Here is an 18,864-nt window from a genome sequence, read left to right as displayed (position 1 = left end):
ATGTTATTAATGTGAAAATAGACTAAATTGTGTCTGCTGCAGAATATTACATTTCACACTGTGATACCTGTACGTATTAAAGCAAAGTGTTTTCAACTTTGTGCTGAATATCTTTCTTTTCTCTGCAGACTACACCCCACATTTTATTGTTTGGTTTCACTAAAATATATTCAGTCCTTCCCAAATCATAGGTTTAAATGTGTCAATGGAATCTTTTATATAAGATACATAAAGCAAAGACTTTAAAAAATCAAACAAAAAATAAAAATGTTTTAGATTACATTTTATTTCAGCCTTTATTTCACTCCAAGCAGAATGAAACCACATAAAAATGAAGATTTGTCAAGGAATTCAACTGAATTATTACACTGTGGCACTGTAGAAAATAAATGTTTTCATGAATTTAGTTATTTACTTTCAAATTTAGACGTTTATGGTTTCAGTTCAATACACTCCGCCTTCTACACGCCTGTTGATGTGTGCAACCAATCACTGGTGTGAGACGGCGCAGTAAAATTAGCATCAAGCTTGTATAAAGCTGCCTCTGTTACCTCCCGCTGGTAGTCTGCTAGTCATATCAGAACTAAAATGCCTGAACCCGCCAAGTCTGCGCCTAAGAAAGGCTCCAAGAAAGCGGTGACTAAAACCGCCGGCAAAGGAGGAAAGAAGAGGAAAAGGACCAGGAAGGAGAGCTATGCCATCTACGTGTACAAGGTCCTGAAGCAGGTCCACCCCGACACCGGGATCTCCTCCAAAGCCATGAGCATCATGAACTCGTTCGTGAACGACATCTTTGAGCGCATCGCTTCTGAAGCTTCCCGTCTGGCGCACTACAACAAGCGCTCTACCATCACCTCCCGGGAGATTCAGACCGCCGTTCGCCTCCTGCTGCCTGGTGAGCTGGCTAAGCACGCGGTGTCCGAGGGCACCAAGGCTGTCACCAAGTACACCAGCTCAAAGTAAATCGCTCCGCTTCTGATCAAACCAAAGGCTCTTTTAAGAGCCACCCACTCTTGTCTAGTGAGAAATTATCCTGGCTGTCACATTTTGCGTCTCCCTGGTCTTAATTATTTAAGGTTCGTACTCTGAAATGCTAATGCATATGCAGATTATCATGCAGCAATGTTTTACTGTTAAAATAATGTTAACTGCCAAATTGAAATTTAAAATAAAATGTACAATTTCACCCAATTGACTATCTGTAATCTGCCCTATATCTACAACACACACTGTTAAAACCTTGGTCTATTCTGCACTACTAGCAAAACAATTACTTCCAAAGGTAATTTTATATTTTACATTTTATGTAATGAGTTATCCAGAGTTGGTTTAACTTGAACGTGCAATAACAATTTCTAATGTTACAATAGTTAGGGGCAAAGAACCTGAAGTGGCAAGACAGAAGCAATGAAGAACTTGTAATGTCAACCAAAAAGTTGCTGAGGAAAGCCTTGAGGTATGGCTTCAATTAGGATCATTTGTACGGCCCTTATAACTAATTTTATTTTAGTGTTTGTGAATCTTTGGATGCTTGATTTTTTTTTAAACTTTTGGACACCTACATTGGGAATTCAAAGTGAAAGTAAAATTATGTGATTAGTTTTAGTAAATTAATGCTTTAGGCAGTATACATGTTCACAAGCCTCAGAAAATGTGCTGAAGCCTCAGTAAAATTGTTTAGGTTCCCTTTTTTTATTAGCTTTGTCTTCAAAAATCCTCCAGAATACATTTAAGAGACTGCGGTAAAAAGACTGAGACGAGAGGGAATGAGGAGGAAAAAGGCGAGAGAGAGGAGAGTGCGATGAAGACAGTGAGAAAATGAGCGCCAGCAGTCGGAAAGTGGAGATTTCTTAAAGTGTTCAGTTATTAAATCCATAGAAATGATAAATATTTGATGTATTGCATTTTTTTACAGTAGTAAATCATTTTACATATAGTTTAGCATTATTTTGGTTATAAATGTACTCTACGCAACAGAAAATCTGAGGAGCCACTTCAATCAATCAAAGCTTTATTTATAAAGCGCCTTCCGCAACCCTGTCAGGAAGCCCAAGGCGCTGAACATATGGTACAGTCATGGACGTATTTTTTTTGGGGGGGGGACATGTCCCCCCCACTTTTTCCAAAGTCAAGTTTTGACCCCTGCACTTTTTACCATCCAAAAACAATATTACCCTATATTAAATTGACACTGGTTGAGCTCTAGGACCAAGCGGAAAACAACCATTTGTGTTGAAGCCTGTTTCCCATTAGAACATACTGTAAAGATATATCCCCCCCGTGTCCCCCCCACTTCTAAAGTGAAAATTACATCCATGGGTACAGTAGAAGTACAAATATAGTGAATAAATCAAAAATAAAAGCAATTCAAATTACAAAAAAATGTGAAACATTCTAGTACAAGACAAATGGGTAAAACAAGGGATAGAGTGAACCAATGAAAACTGAAAGAAATTCAACGTAAAAGAGGGCCGAATCAAAAGGAGCCGAAAGAACTGGCTCTTTTTGGTGAGCTGAGCCAAAAGAACCGGCTCTCTAAAAAGAGCCGGAATTCCCATCACTAGGTCACAATGACAGTGATTCAGCTGGACAATTAGTGCACTAGTGATGGGAATTCCGACTCTTTTTAGAGAGCCGGCCAAGTGGCTCCTCAGATTTTCTGTTGCGTAGAGTACATTTATGACCAAAATCATGCTAAACTATATGTAAAATAATTTACTAATGTAAAAAAAAGAGCAGTATATCAAATATTTATCATTTCTATGGATTTAATAACTGAACACTTAAGAAATCTCCACTTCCCTACTGCTGGCGCTCATTTTCTCACCGTCTTCGTCGCACTCTCCTCTCTCTCGCTCGCCTTTTTCCTCCTCCTCATTCCCTCGTCTCCCTCCACTCGCATGTGCTCTGCTGTGTGTCTGTCTGAGTATGATCCTCCCTCTTCCCCACCCCTACTGCTCTGTGTGTGGACAGTCTGGACACACAGTTACACATGTTGACCAATCGCCTGTAGCTTTCACCAAGGGAGGGGGGAGGGGAGGGGACGGCTCCCAATGACGAGCCGGCTCCCGTCGTTCACTTCAAAGAGCCGGCTCTTAGAGCCGTTTCGTTAGCTACCGACACATCACTAATTCATTAACACATTTCTATTGTCTAACACATCTATGTATTCAATAAAGCGTTCTTCTATGTATGAATTCATTTCTTTTGTTGGATAGTGATTTCTCGAAAGTTAGGTTGCATGCACATCCCTGAGCTTCAATCGTCATTATTGGTTTCCATAAATAGATAAACAATTAACATTATGAATTGATTAATGACAATGTTTATAAAGCTCAGTTCTGATTGTGCTCAAATCTACCATTTTGAACTTTAAAAAAATCTAATTCAAGATTCACAAACTATGTTTTACAGATTACATTAGTGTAGAATACTCTTGTCCAGTTTGGAAAAGTGCATATTTTATTTTCATATTTAGAGCAGATTAAATATGCTCGGGGACTTGAAAAATTGGTTGGAGTTGCATTTTCTCCTCCCCCGCTGCTTGCCGGGTTACCTGTTCCCACTTCTTCTTCTCAAGTCAGAGCTTTTCTGGGTCTCTGTTCATACTACAGGCGATTTGTACACAAATATGCCTTCGTTGCTCATCCTTTGCACAGACTCACACAAAAAGATGTGGCATTCGACTGGACTGATGAATGTTCGGCTGCGTTCCAAACATTGAAAGCTGCACTAACCAGTGCTCCTATTATGGCTTTTCCCAACTTTCATCAGCCATTCATCCTCAGTACTGATGCTTCCAATTGTGCTGTGGGTTTGGTACTGTCACAGATCCAAAAGGGGGAGGAACGAGTCATTGCATATGCCAGCCATGTTCTGACCCATGCAGAAAGAAAATGGTCCACTGTATGATAAAGAGTTCTGGGCTATTGTCTGGTCAGTCAGACATTTCCGGCATTACTTAAGTTCAAACCCCTTCACAATTATCACTGATCATCGTCCACTACTCAGCATCGGGAAAATGGATGGCACACATGACCCGACAGGATGGAGAGCTCGTTGGACATTGGAGCTGGATCCATATGTGTGGACAATCATGCATAAGTAGGGACAGAAGCACGGAAATGCAGATGCTATGTCACATATCCCGACCCTAACCCAGAAGATACGGAGGAAAATTCACAACCCCCTGAAGAAGATCCTCCTGCTCCTGTCAACCTGGAACCACAGCTTCCATTGGACATAAACACGTCAGCTCAAGTTTGTACATCACAAACAGACAGTTCTGCGCCTCAACCTGACGATGCAGATGGAGATATTCTGACGCATACATTTTCTAGCTAGAGAGGTTACATTTTGGCTGAACAGTCGGCAGATCCAGTTCTTGCTGAAGTGTATACATGGGTACAGGGGAACAAAAGACCTTATCTCAGAAAAGTTAAAGGAAAGCTACAAAGAAAGCTATGGTGGCAGTTTACAAAACTTATGATTTCAGATGGGCTACTTTGTAGGCAGGCTAACACTGCACCAGGAAAGCCATCTGTCCTTCAAGTTTTGATACCCCAAAAGCTTGTTACAGAGACTTTACATATGCTGCATGGAAATCCATCTTCTGGTCACTACAGCGCTGACCGCACACTTAGTAAAGCTTTAAGTATGTGCTATTGGCCCAGTATGAGATCTGATATTGACCAGTTTTGCTCTGTATGCCCCACATGTATGGGGTGCCATTTGTAAAGTCAAACAGTCATAAACTAACAGCAATATTTTTGGTTATTTAGCATATCATAAGAAAAAAAAACAGGGAGTTCACTTTTTCAAAGTCATATTTTCATCATGTTATTCATACGTTTATAAATGTTAAAGTTTCCAAATAAATATTTAGTTAGCAAGCTAAATATTTAATTTGTAGTTAAATATTTCTTTTGTAAACTAAATATTTAGGTCTGATCTAAATATTTAGTTTGTAAAATAAATATTTAATTCACTAACTAAATATTTAATTTACTAATTAAATATTTATTTTGGAACTAAATATTTAATTTGTAAATTAAATATTTATTTTCCAAAATAAATGTTTAGATCCCAGCTAAATATTTATTTTGGAGCTAAACATTTAGTTTGCAAAATCAGTATTTGGGAAATAAATATTTAAGTCTGACCCAAAAATATAAAATATAGTGTGGAGCTAAATAACATCGTGGAAAATAAATATTTAGCTGGTACTTAAATATTTAGCTAATATGCAAATTTGCTTGCCAATAAAGCCCCATTCCCACCTGTACCGGGTCGGCCCGGGCTGGGCCGGCCCCAGCCTGGCCCGAGTGCTTCCACACCCTCCTCACGGCCCTGCTCCGGAATGCGGACATGGGGGCGGTCCCCAGAAATCGGCGGGAGAAAGTGGCGCTAAGATGTCAGTGATGTCATATATCAGCAACTATTCAAGCCGCCCTGTGTTGTTGACACTATTGTAAACAATGGAGAACCTCGTAGTGATAGTTTTCATGGTTCTGCGCTTGTGGCTCGTTTTGGGGGCCAGACTCCGCGCCAGACAGGCCGAAAGGCGTCGGCTTCACCAGCTGAGGAGGGATGAGAGGAGGATGAAAAGGGATGAGAGGAGGATGAAATCTGCAAAGCGTCGCCGAGTCATGCAGGAAGCCATGCTGAAGCAGTACAACACATTGCTGCGATTACGACAGCGCAGACGACGCATCCTGGTAATTGCTAAAATTCTAATTCTGACGTGCGTGTTTAATACATTTCAAGTTAATAAAATACGTTCAATTTCTTTAGATGGCTATTTTGGAAGGCCCCAGCCGCAGATGCGCGATCTGGTCACTCAACCGATCGTCTGACTGGTGGGATAATTACGTGCCTCGTTACACGGAAGCGCAGTGGTTGCAGCACTTCAGAATGTCTGAGGAGACGTTCATGTTCCTGTGCAACAAACTGCGTCCAGCATTGCAGCGAAAGGACACTTTCTTCCGTGAGTGTGTGCCTCTGAGGAAGATTGTGGCTATTGCTCTGTGGAAATTTGCTACAGGTTCAGATTACAGACCCATCAGTGTTCTGTTTGGTGTTGGCATCTCAACTGTTGCCAAGTGTGTGAAGGACTTTTGTGCTGCTGCAGAAGCATTGCTGTTGCCAGAACTGATTCATTTACCCGATGAGGGTAAATTTCGGGAGATAGCATCCTATTTTGAGAGCAGGTGGGGGTTGCCACAGTGTGTGGGTGCTATTGATGGCTCACACATCCCCATCATAGCACCCAGAGACTTTCACACAGACTATTTCAACCGTAAAGGGTGGCACTCACTCATCCTGCAAGCTGTGGTTGATGGAAAGGGACTGTTTTGGAACGTTTTTGCAGGGCTTCCAGGGAGCATGCACGACGCGAGTGTCCTGAGACTGTCCTCCATCTGGGATTTGGCAAGCCGTGGAAATCTCTTCCCTGACCATTCCATCCAAATTGCTGGCATTGACTTTGGATACTGCATCCTGGGTGACTCTGCTTACCCGCTACAAGACTGGCTGCTGAAACCCTTCACAGACACTGGGCGTCTGACAGAGCAGCAACTTCTTTATAACAAGAAGTTCAGCCGGGCACGTGTGGTGGTTGAAAATGCCTTTGGTAGGCTGAAGGGAAGGTGGCGTTGCCTGCTGAAAAGGAATGACTGTGATGTCAGTCTGGTGCGTTCCATGATTCTGACCTGCTGTGCCCTGCATAATCTGTGTGAGAGCCATGGGGAGCATTATGACAATGTGTGGACGACTGAAACAGAATACCCTGAACCTGTGGCTGCACCCCCCACCGCCACAAAACACAGGAGATGTGGGAGGCAGAGCAAAGCGTGATGCTCTGATGATGCACCTTGTGGGGCAGCAGTGATTTAATTTCATTTGACTGAATGTTTTGCCCAAATAAAGTTTTCTCCACGCAGCTAATGTTTGACCCTTACGATTTTTAATGCACCACCATCTAAACATTGTAAACATGAGCAAATACATTTCATGAGTTTGTATTAAGTCAAGTGTGGACTGTACACATTTGAGCTTCTGGGACTTCTAAACACGCCTGCTGACATAAAGGAAATACTCTTAAATCCAAATAAATTATATGGACATCATGTCCAAATGAATGCAGATCAGCTAGATAAATTTGACTTAAGCAATTGTTTTATGCACATCCAAGGCTTAGCCATGACTCAAGTCGTTATGGCACGTGCAGGTAAATATTTCGACTCTACATTGCCTGACAAAAGTTCTTAATAGCCAAGTGTGGGGGGCACATTTTAGCTTCTGATCCTGCTCTACACTCCTGACATAACATAATCCTGTCTACACTGACACCTACCTGGTATTTATTCCTATATAAATCTGAGATGAATAGAGCAAATACCCAAGGCTGTTGTATGCTATTTTAGCACACAGCTATATATTGGAACCATGACTGGACCTTTCCACTTCACATTCTGTGAAAAGAACAATGATGGATTACACGTTGCATTGTCAAACACTTTATTGCACACCTAACATAATAAAAGGAAATCGAGTCATTTGGTTGATTTATCAACAGCAGACACCAAACTGCGCAGCACATCCAGAAAGGAGTCATTGAATTGCTGCTGTGCCATCCTCTCCTCTCGTCTCTCAGCCCGCTCCTCGCGTCTCTCCTCCCTGTCCAGGCGTCTGTCCTCCCTGTCCAGGCGTCTATCCTCCGCATCTGCCTCCATTTGCTGCTCCATTAAGCTGTTCATCCTCCTTGTAGTCTCCAGGAACCCCGCGTCACTCTCCACCAGCGTCTCCAACAATGGGGACACGCTGGTGCTCCCCCCGCTTCCTTTTTCCTGAACAAACGCCAAGAAGATGTATATGTAATCACACGTGCTTGTCATATTTTGATGTTGTTGTTGCAAATGAACTCACCGTAGCGTGGTCTGCTGCCCACCGACGGCGCTGAGACGCTCGGGCTGCAGCTACGCCCGCTGTCGGCAGATGAGGGCCCAGCGTCCATGTCCCCGGTGTCGGGCACGTCCTGGCTCCCATCGGCGCACATTTCCAGAGTTACCTCTTTTACAAAGAGAAAACAGTTACTTAATATGCACAAACACAAGTACTGACCGAAGAAGTTAATGGGCAAGCTAGGCTAGTAGGCATGCCACACCTAGCCTGGAGTTAGCCTAGCCTTTTGTCGCCTAGCCTGTTGTTGTTATGTCGCACATCAGCGCTACCTAAAGCTAGTGTAACCCAGAAGCTAGAACCTTAATGAGGTATTAACTAATTGGCTTACTAATATGATCCATCCTCAATTTAGATAAAATATAAAATATAAATTAAGGAAATTAACAATACTAATTAATAGATATCTAATTAACTAATAGATAATTTCATAATGAATTATTGGAAGGGTGAATAACTAAAATAACGAGTTTAATATTAAACATCGGTTAAAACAAGAATCTTGAACATCACTAACAGAAACAGAAGAGGAAAGCTGTATACTATTGGTCCAGGTGGGAATCTGAAATTTCATTGGCTGAGAGAAATAAGTCCCGCCTCCGCGAAATAAAACCGTGCGACGCAGCTGAGCGAGAGGAGAGACAAACGGCTGTGCAGCACGCAGATACAGAAAGCAAAGACTGAGCGGTTAGAGAGAGAGAGAGAGAGAAAAAAAAACAATGGTCGAGGCCGTGAAGAACCCTGATTTGGGTGCCGCATAGATAGAGGGAGAGGCGGACTTGACTCCTTCTAATAAGAGCTAGGAACTTGGAACCAACGCGGTGAGTAAAGAAAAAAGAAGAGAAAAAGCTAACGATGCAACTTAAAAAAAAAGGAAACTTAAATAGCTTATCAAATTAATTCCATTCTTATAGATTTGTGTGGAGACGACAGAGTGAACCAATCCTCTGTAGGAGGGAACCGTTGGAGCGCGTTGGTGAGTGAATGAGATTAAATTCAGTAAATTATTAAATTCAAAAAGCTAATTACAGCAACCGAGGTGACAGCAGTGGGCTGCTAGACGTTAGATCCCAGGAGTTAACATCTCAAACTACCAGTTAACGGTGGTAGGGCATATAGGAGTTAACGGCTCAAACCGCCAGTTAACGGCGGTAGGGCATATGGGATTCCCAGGAGTTAACGGCTCAAACCGCCAGTTAATGGTGGTACGGCCTAGATGTACAAGGTCCTCAGGGGCGTTATAGCTAACGCCATAGAATTAGCAATGCGTCCCTTAACCAAACATTTAATAATAAAAAAAAATAGATAAATAAAAATAAATAAAAGCTAACTGATTAGGGAGGAATTATTTTACAAAGGTGGACCAAAGGACCAGAATTTATATTTTGTTTAATTTTGTTATAGAAAATTTTATTTATTTATTTATTTATTTGTTTGTTTATTTATTTATTTATTTATTGTGTTACAGATATACAAGGTGTCACAATGCTGTATAGAAACACAACTAAATGTATCCTTGTTGTCATGAATGTATTTCTTGTCGAATAGTGTAGAGTAATAGAATCTAACTGAGCCTATTGAGCTGAACAATTGTTGTCATATGTAATTATATTTCCAGAGCTACTGAGAATTATTTTAATAGACAATCAAATTGATGTTATGTTAGTTGAACTGTGAACCCAAACATGATTGGCTATGCCAATAGAGTGAAGCATTTGTTTAAGTCTGTAAGACTTTATGCTGTGATGTGACGAGAAGGGTCGATGCCAACTTGCTAACAGTCCTGTTGTTTACAGGCTGGGTTTTTTTTTTCCTTGGGTTTGATCCCGACTCCTATGATCACTCACTTGGAACGAGAACTGGATTTCTTCCTGACGAGGGAGATGGCGAGCCTTAACCACTGAACGAACCAGGACATCTCAAGTAACTGAAGAGCAGACTGCTCTCTTCTGTGAACAATCTCAACGGTGCGGTAGGAAAAAATCGCACCACCGGACTCTGACTTTCACCCCAAGCGTGGGGATTTGACTTGACGCCGGCTGACTTGTGACTCATATGATCAAATCTCATACCGAGCATTTTACTATTGTCGATTGTTTTCATCTGTTTTTGTGTGTTATCTTTATGTGTTATATCTCCCATTATTATTAAAATTTAGTATATAAACCGTTTCATGCTATACCCGTGACTCCAGTCATTCTTAAACAACCTCCAATTCTCCCCGAACCTAATTATTGGCCCATTTGTTTATTTTTTCTTTTAATTATCTTATTGTATCCTGTAATCCGGTTACACTAGCACAGCATTTCGTCCGCACTATAGTACAGTGTAGCACGAACGGAGGTCATATTATTACTTATTATGATTAGTGCTCACTCACCGTTGTCCTGAGGTCCAGTGTTAGCTGGAGTGGCTGTGTCCACGCCACTCTCGCGGCCATTGCTCACAGGCCTCTCACCATAAATGGCGTCCATTTCAGCAAACCACTTCCACTGCCGCCTGTCTGCTCCACTCCTGCTGTTGTGGTCCTTGACGGACCTGTACTCAGCCTTGAGCTTTTTTATTTTTTCTCGGCACTGCTTCGAGGTGCGTTCAAAGCCGTGGGTGAACATCGCCTGTGCAAGCCCCTGAAATATCTTCTCATTACGCACCGTGCCATCCAGTTCGCGCTGGATTCTCTCGTCGCTGAGCAACGAGAGGAAGGTTTTAACCTCTTCATTGCTCCAGGGGTTAGGAGATGAGGTCTGGGAGCAGGGAGAAGCCATCATGTCAACACTGGTGAGTTTGGAGGTTTGAGTCAGGGCGCGATTCTGTGACATCACTAAATAACAACGCAGGGCCAATCAGACGATGTTATTGAAGGGGATGGTAATACATGGCCTGACCAATCGGTGGACAGTGGGCGTGTTGGGCCAGGTCAGCCTGAAGCAGTACCCCTCGGGAAGAGGGCCGAGAATGGGCCTTGGTTGGCCTGGGAAAATTCCAGGCCACCCAGGTATGTAATCAACCTACGCTGCCCGGCCCGGGCCGACCCGGTACAGGTGGGAATGTGGCTTAAGTGGAAGGTGGTTACCAAAATAAAAGCTGGATCTAGCTAACTTCTTTATAAACTCTTGCTCCGAACCAGAACTTGTTTTATCTCCGGTTCTATTCTTCTGAACATGTCCGACTTGTTGGACAGCATTCTTTTTTCTTTTTTTTTGTGGTCCTCCATTTTAGGATGAGATTTATGGTTTTTCTAGGACTGAAATGAGGACATTTCATTTAAAGAGAGGGAAGAGTGTAGGATGAGATTTATTGTTTGTGTCTGGTGAATGTCTGGCGGAGTGATACACCCGAGAGAGGGTGCTGTTTGGTCAGTGGAGAGTCAGCAGGGAAAAAAATAACGGTTAAAGTTATGGTTGCAGCTCTGATGAAGACGTTTCCCCGTGTCGTTTCTTCGATCTCTCTCTACCCTTGACCCTCGAGTATAGTAACATTCAGCTCATCCAGAGTGTTACACTAGGTTTGAGGAATACTGTAAATTGTTTTGCACTGTGGGCAACTGACTCAAATGAATTTAAAAAAATGTGTTTTGGTGAGTCAGTTCAGTAAAAAGAATCAAGTCAACATCAAGGATTTAGTCCAATTCAAGTGGAAAATCATTGTGATTAGATACATGAAATGAGTGATGCATTAAAGTACAAGAGACCCAAATTATTAACAAAAAAATACAATAATCTAGAAAAAGACAGTTATACCAGGGTTTCCAGTCTGCATCTTGAACATATTGCACTGACACAGGAACTAGTTGGTTTTCAAACACAGCTTCAGGATTTTCAGTGACAATCACTTAATAACCGCTTGACAAAGTACTGAGGACACTTTTCCTTTCACTTCACGTCAAACTTGAATTAACAGGGTTAGGGTTGGCATTTGATACTAGGATTATTTCTCATTAGAAAAAGTGGGTGGCTCTTAAAAGAGCCTTTGGGGGGTTCGTGACGTTAACCAGGAGTTTACTTGGAGCTGGTGTACTTGGTAACAGCCTTGGTGCCCTCAGAAACGGCGTGCTTAGCCAGCTCACCGGGCAGCAGAAGGCGGACAGCGGTCTGAATCTCCCGGGAGGTGATGGTGGAGCGCTTGTTGTAGTGCGCCAGACGAGAAGCCTCAGAAGCGATGCGTTCAAAGATGTCGTTAACGAACGAGTTCATGATGCTCATGGCCTTGGACGAGATGCCGGTGTCGGGGTGGACCTGCTTCAGGACCTTGTACACGTAGATGGCATAGCTCTCCTTCCTGGTCCTCTTCCTCTTCTTTCCTCCCTTGCCAGCGGTTTTGGTCACCGCTTTCTTGGAGCCCTTCTTGGGCGCAGACTTGGCAGGTTCAGGCATTTTACGATAGCAAAATCAAACGACAGTAACGCTGAGTGCTACGGAGACTTCTTTATACAAGCTTGAGGCTAATTTTCCTGCTCCATCTCCCGCCTGTGATTGGTTGAATACATCAGCTAGTAAATAGGAGGTGGGGTTTGTTAATCTAAACAGCGGTTCCTGATGGCATTTTTTGTAGAAAGGTTCAGTAATATAACATTTTAAACACACAGAAATCGCTAATATGTTTCTGTTCAGTCCCAGACCCTACCTGAAATCTATGCAGCAATGCCAGTTTGTCCATAGTGTTCAGAAATTAGATCATAAATGAAAAAATACTTCCAAAAACTATTGACATTTAAGGAGCATTTCCTTTAAACAGCATCATATATTATATGTACTTTAAAGTAATTGTTCTGTTCTGTTCTGATTAATTTCCCAACCAATGAATCAAAAACTCTCATAAAATGAATAAAGCTGAAGATAGTTTAAATAAAATACTAATTGTTTTTTATGACAAAATAAAAAATTTAAGCAGGTCGAACTGAAGTAAAAATTTTTACAAACTGAATCCAATCTGCATTTAATTTTTGAAACCCCGCCAAGGGTCTCAGCCAGCGCGGACCTCCCTGTCCCGGTATCGACCGAAGTGGGCTAAAGAAGTCCCGTCTTTTCAGCTGCACAAAACACCCCCAGGCATGAAGATAGAGGCATTGTTTCTTATTTGTAAACCCGTGGACTCGATGTACAGGCAGGCTGGAGTTTGTACAGCCTTCTCAAACAATGGTTTATCAAAATGAACACGATCCAAAACTAGTACACACACACTGACTCGATAACACAACCTCTCTACCCTAAAACTACACACTCTCTACGATGAGCTGAGGCAGTGCCTGGCTTCTTTGGTTACGTCAGTGGTTAAGATTTAGAAAAACAGAGCATTTTTAGAAAATTTGCTGAGAAAGGCCACTTTTTACTTGAAAAACTGCAATGTTATGAATTTTAAAATGAAATATGAATTAGAAAAAAAATTGACCTGCAATTTGCTCTATAACATCTGTCCCACCCATGATGAATTTTTAATGAATATTTTCATAAAATGAAATGACAAAAATTGTTTATTGTGACTGTAATGCATTAATGTACAGTTAAATTGTTTGACTACATGTATAGTCAAGAAGCTTTAATAAACAAAACTTCTACAATTTGTGATAAGAGTGTAAAGCAATAAAGCACTTTAAAATTACAATATCAAGGTTCTAAGTGTGGCCCATTAAAAACCCTGTACCATAGGACAAGGGCACCTTAAAGTAATTGGTCAAGGCAAACAGTTTTTGAATGTCACGTGTAAAACAGCAATAAAATCTCAGCTGAAAAAGGTTTTGGGATTTTCTAGAAAATCCAATGTCTTTAAGTAGCGCTCTCAAAACACAGGCAGGCCTCTATTTCTATTTGAGCAAAATGAACTAATTGTTCGCTGGAGTTTTTGACAATTAAAATTGCGCCCACATTTTCAAAGTTAAACACATTTCTTTTAACAACGGTAGTTTCTGCTTCAGCCCTCTCCCCCCTCCTCCTGCGCAGCGGCCGCAAACTCACTGATGCGCCTGCAGCCTCTCGGAGTTCCTGCTGCTCTAAACATTAAAATAATTATTTCATTTTCTGTTCCTCACTTCTGATTACCTTCAATGGTGTCTGTTTGTTGCAACCACCAGGTACAAAAACTAACTTGTTTTTATTTGACTATTTTTCTGTCCTGCCTGTTTATTATCTTCCTGCATCTCCTCTCAATCCTAAAGAAAAACTGCTACCTGGGTTCATATATATTCACCTCATGAGTTACCTTTGAACTGCAGTTCTAAAAGATCTACCGACCGCAAAAACAGCGGAGCGCTCGCTGTTTGGCGGCCGTATCAGTGATCAGTGCGTTGGAGGACAAGGTGTTGCGCGCAGCGCCCCGCTCCACAGCATGCAGCGAAACGCATCAGGCGCAAATAAAAGACAGAAAACATTAAAGGAAATGAACCGACATGAACAATCGCGTGTTAAATTAGTTTTTGAGGTGGCGACACCTGATTGTTACTGTGTCCGTGCTCAGGAGGCAGATCTACTGACCGCGAAAACAGCGGAGCGCTCCCTGCTTGGAGGCCGCATCAGTGATCTGTGCGTCGGAGGACAAGGTGAAGCGCCCCGCTCCACAGCAGCGATACACATCAGGCGCAAATAAAAGACAGAGAACATTAAAGGAAATGAACCGACATGAACGGCGTCAAATCAACAAAGAAATTAAATTAAATATTTCCACAGTTAAATCAAACAAATGACAATGAATAACCACATCTAACTGCGGCAGCTACAAGATGTATCATTCAAAAATCATGTCCAGACAGTTTCTCATAAAATTACTAGTTGTTTACGAACACTGTACTGTTCTATCAATTGTTTTGACCTTGCAGTACAACATATTGCAAATCAGCTTCTGCTTCCTATTTTAGATTATGCAGATATAATCTATCAGAACTCTTCCTCTACATGCCTTCATTCCTGGATGTTATCTACAACAGTGTTTGTCGTTTTGTTTTACGTTGTCCATTCTGAACCCATCATTGTCAAACATATGAATGCCTTTCATGATACTCACTGAAAGCTAGACATCAACATCATTGGTAATTGCTTTCTACTTTTAAATGTACTCCGATTTTCCTTATTTGAAAGTCTTGTTAGTTCCTGTGATCCCTGAGCATCAAACTTGATCTAATCATCTGTCATTTGTTATTACCCGGTTTAGAAAATAAGTGGGGAGACATGCCATTTGTGTTAAACTCCCTCTGACTAGAATAAGTCCGAGGTCCATTTCTTCAATTTGTCGGTTTAGAAATAATCTTTACCAGCATTTATTAGTGATTCACGAACGAATTGAATCTTTTGAAACGATTTTCAAAGTGAATGATGAGAGCCGAGTCCCTGCAGAGAGCCGTTCATCTGAACAAACCTCCCTTGAAGTCGGTCGAACTCACCCGCTCAAACTCCTCCCACTGCTGTGACCACAGATAAGAATTTAAATGTAGCTACAATTGTATTTCCACACTTTATCAACATTATTTAATACCAGTCTTAACATGTAGATTTCTTTAATCTTTTAAATGTTTAGACCAAAGGCAATTTAATTGCATACAGGAAGTGGACAATTTCTCATTTTTCAAAAGTTAGTGGCCCTGAAAAGGGCCTTTTTGGGTATGACTCAGAATTACAATTTAACCTCCGAAGCCGTACAGAGTGCGTCCCTGTCTCTTCAGAGCGTAAACTACATCCATGGCAGTTACAGTCTTCCTCTTGGCATGCTCGGTGTAGGTGACTGCATCACGGATGACGTTCTCCAGAAACACCTTGAGCACCCCACGGGTCTCCTCATAGATGAGACCAGAGATACGTTTGACTCCACCACGGCGAGCCAGACGGCGGATGGCAGGCTTGGTGATACCCTGGATGTTATCACGGAGAACCTTACGATGACGCTTGGCGCCTCCTTTTCCGAGTCCCTTGCCTCCCTTGCCTCTTCCAGACATGGCTATAAGAGTTGTAGTTTATCGAAAGGTAATACTGTAGAGGCTCAAGAGCCTTTATGTCACACTAAAGGACGTGTTAGAGAACAGGAGCATCTGCTGACTTTTTTCCTGTTTTGTTGTAGGGCCATCAAGTGGTCTTAATAGGATTCATTAACACATTTATATATGTTGAAACTTTTTTTCCCCCTGTAGATTGGCTAACAACGCAGGGTTTTTGTACACTATGTTAAACCGTCTATAACGTAAATCAATGTTTAATTAGTTAGAACAGTATTTTTGTAATCTGCAGTTAGGGGATTTCAGAATACTTCCAAAACTGTGCATGAGTCTAGTTTCATTTACAATGTTACTTTGTACTAATAATTATGTTACATATTAATGACTTCCTGTACTTTGATACTTTGTATCTGCTGAACACTACCATGTATTCAGGATTTCAGATCTTCTGTAGTAATCATTCTTCTATCCAAGCATTTATGTGTAAGATTTCCTGAAATTTAGGGTGTATGCACATTTTATTGGTTTCCAAAAATAGATGAACAATTTGCATTATGAATGAATAAATGAGATTGTTTGAACATGTGTGTTTGTGACTTAAAAGTTAAACAAAGATCAATGAACCAGGTAATTATACAGAAAAGACATACTTTGAGCAGAACAAAATAACAATAAAGCTGTTCTGTTCTGTTCCACTAATTGTGCTCAAAGCTACTTTATTTTTTTTTTAACTTTCAAAAGTCAAATACAAGATTGACAAACTGTTTTACAGATTCCATTAGTAGAATACTCTGGTCTAGCTTTAGTTAGAGCATAAATGCTCTAAAAATGCTCAGGGACTGGAAAAAGTGGTTGAAGTAGCCCTTTCAGAATGGGAAACAAAAATGCAACAAACTTCAGCTTTTGTCATGCAAGCTGATGATGTGGAATGACCTTTTTACATTTTTATATACTGAGAAAATTAACGAATGTAGCTTTAAAGGTACTGAGGTGTATTAATAAACATACACAAGTCATGTTTTAGATTAAGTAGAAACATTTAATTGCTAGAATGTTACTAGTGCAACAATGTTTATTTCGTTAAAGTCAATGTTTGAAACGAACCGGAGTTATAATATATTAGCCTGGCAAGCCCTTTGCATAGCAAGAATTTGGTCTAGTTCACTAGGCTAATAATATATTATATACGTTTTTAATTCTTTTTTTACAGAAGTTTCACCTTAAAATTTGAGGTCTGCGTGATCACAGGTATGTTTAATGTTTTAACGACTCTTATTTGAAAAGTTAGCATTAGGAAATGTATATAATCTGACCTACTTGAGATTGATGGGTAATAATTATTTGTGCCCATGTTAAATTTATTTTTAATTTAAGCATTTTTTTTCCTTGCAATGAATTAAAATGTGCAAATCATCCATGAATTGAATTGTATGTTCAACATAAGCAGCTAAAGACCAGTTTCCAAGTGTAAAATAATTTAGACAGTTGATAGTTGACCTTGATGGCTAAAAGTAAATCTGTTAAATCCGAAGACAATATTGCAAAAATTGAAATACATTTTCAAAATGTAAAAAAATTAATCTGTTAATACAGAAAAAGCTCTTTAGATGATATGGTGGCTCTTAAAAGAGCCTTTGTGGAGCTGTGATGAGAAGTGAGGAGTTCACTTCTTCTTGGGAGCGGCCTTCTTGGCTTTGGGTTTGGCTGCCTTCTTAGCTGGTGCCTTCTTGGCTGCAGGAGCCTTTTTGACCACCTTCTTGGGGCTCTTGGTGGCTTTCTTGGGGCTCTTGGCTGGCTTCTTGGCCGCAGCGGGCTTCTTGACCTTCTTGGGGGACTTCTTAGCAGCTGCGGGCTTCTTGGCTGCTGCTGCTGCAGCTTTCTTGGGCTTCTTGGCCGCTGCGGGTTTCTTGGCTGCGGGCTTCTTAGCTTTGGGAGCCACGGCTTTCTTTGCGGGCTTCTTGGCTTTAGTCTCCACCTTTTTGCTCATCTTGAACGACCCGGAGGCACCGACTCCCTTAGTCTGGACCAGGGTGCCTTTGGACACCAGGCTCTTGATGGCGGTCTTGACGCGGGCTTTGTTCTTGTCCACATCGTATCCTCCAGCAGCCAGAGCCTTCTTGAGGGCAGCAGCAGACACACCGCTGCGCTCCTTGGACGCGGCCACAGTTTTCACGATCAGCTCACCTACGCTGGGACCAGCCTTCTTCGGCTTGGCGCTCTTCTTCTTGGCTGCTTTGGCCGGAGCGGCGGCGGGAGCTGGAGCAATTTCTGCCATTTTCTTCTTTCTCTGTGTTCGTGTAGAAACCACAACTCAAACGAGACTCAGACTAATTGAAGAAACTCCGTGAGCTACAGGCTGTACTTAAACACGCCATGAGAACCGTGAAGACTCAACTTTCTCTGCGGCTCTTGTTGACAACATGGACGCGTTCTGTTTGTGTTTTCTCTTCACCATAAAACTGGATAAATACGAGCGCGTGAGCAGCGCAGCATGCTGTCAGAGTACGAGTCTACAGCGGACTTGTGTCTCTTCATGTTCAGTTCATGCTGGGCTCGGATGCTTTCTGCATTTTGATGCTGGAGCTTAATAACTCCACCGATTCACCTCCGGACTCGGCGCCGATGAGCTACTTTTCCATCTCTTATTTATTCTACAATCACGGTACGCGCAGTAAAACGCGTCATAATGCAAGTTTACATGTTATTTTAGAGACACAGACATAAAACAACCACCTGCTGAGAGTACATTACTAGAAAATGAACATTTTGTTGCAACATCAAACACACTTGTTGAGCCAGTCAGAAGCTGTCTGCTGCAGATGATCTCTCTGCTACAAGTCCCCGATGAAGGCTAAATAAAAATAAGATTCGTATTTTAAGTCACTGCAACTGTTTTTCTTTCACATATGAAAATTTAGCAATTATTTAGCTAAAACCCTGGCAAAGTGGCTGACAGGATTTTCATCAGCAGGACTGAATAAATTGAAGCA

At 41.5% G+C, this 18,864-nt stretch overlaps 4 protein-coding genes and 1 long non-coding RNA gene across 5 annotated transcripts; 2 read left to right on the top strand and 3 right to left on the bottom strand.

The window, feature by feature from the left end:
• The first annotated feature begins 549 nt into the window (after positions 1-549).
• On the top strand, positions 550-1,185 carry LOC107382452 (histone H2B 1/2). The gene has a single exon (XM_015954581.3). The coding sequence runs from the start codon at positions 589-591 to the stop codon at positions 961-963; it is 375 nt and encodes a 124-aa protein (XP_015810067.2). The 5' UTR covers positions 550-588; the 3' UTR covers positions 964-1,185.
• Positions 1,186-8,062: 6,877 nt separating this feature from the next.
• On the top strand, positions 8,063-10,138 carry LOC139070795 (uncharacterized). The gene is made up of 2 exons (XR_011521250.1): positions 8,063-8,780; positions 8,874-10,138. It is a non-coding gene; the product is annotated as an uncharacterized lncRNA (long non-coding RNA).
• A 1,566-nt stretch (positions 10,139-11,704) lies between these two features.
• LOC107388098 (histone H2B 1/2) lies at positions 11,705-12,377 on the bottom strand. The gene has a single exon (XM_015963488.3). It carries the CDS (start codon positions 12,330-12,332, stop codon positions 11,958-11,960), a length of 375 nt encoding a protein of 124 aa, XP_015818974.1. The 5' UTR covers positions 12,333-12,377; the 3' UTR covers positions 11,705-11,957.
• A 3,079-nt stretch (positions 12,378-15,456) lies between these two features.
• On the bottom strand, positions 15,457-15,919 carry LOC107383799 (histone H4). The gene has a single exon (XM_054751723.2). The coding sequence runs from the start codon at positions 15,875-15,877 to the stop codon at positions 15,566-15,568; it is 312 nt and encodes a 103-aa protein (XP_054607698.2). The 5' UTR covers positions 15,878-15,919; the 3' UTR covers positions 15,457-15,565.
• A 973-nt stretch (positions 15,920-16,892) lies between these two features.
• LOC129167223 (histone H1-like) lies at positions 16,893-18,259 on the bottom strand. The gene has a single exon (XM_054751718.2). It carries the CDS (start codon positions 18,147-18,149, stop codon positions 17,538-17,540), a length of 612 nt encoding a protein of 203 aa, XP_054607693.1. The 5' UTR covers positions 18,150-18,259; the 3' UTR covers positions 16,893-17,537.
• Positions 18,260-18,864: the final 605 nt, after the last annotated feature.

This window comes from Nothobranchius furzeri, chromosome 7 (assembly GCF_043380555.1).
Source record: "Nothobranchius furzeri strain GRZ-AD chromosome 7, NfurGRZ-RIMD1, whole genome shotgun sequence".
NCBI lineage: Eukaryota > Metazoa > Chordata > Actinopteri > Cyprinodontiformes > Nothobranchiidae > Nothobranchius > Nothobranchius furzeri.
Note: the sequence above shows the minus strand (reverse complement) of the source record. Positions and strands in the feature narration are given on the sequence as shown.

Coding starts and splice junctions, on each gene's coding strand:
- LOC129167223 (XM_054751718.2), bottom strand. CDS start 18,149: ATGGCAGAAATTGCTCCAGCTCCCGCCGCCGCTCCGGCCAAAGCAGCC.
- LOC107383799 (XM_054751723.2), bottom strand. CDS start 15,877: ATGTCTGGAAGAGGCAAGGGAGGCAAGGGACTCGGAAAAGGAGGCGCC.
- LOC107382452 (XM_015954581.3), top strand. CDS start 589: ATGCCTGAACCCGCCAAGTCTGCGCCTAAGAAAGGCTCCAAGAAAGCG.
- LOC107388098 (XM_015963488.3), bottom strand. CDS start 12,332: ATGCCTGAACCTGCCAAGTCTGCGCCCAAGAAGGGCTCCAAGAAAGCG.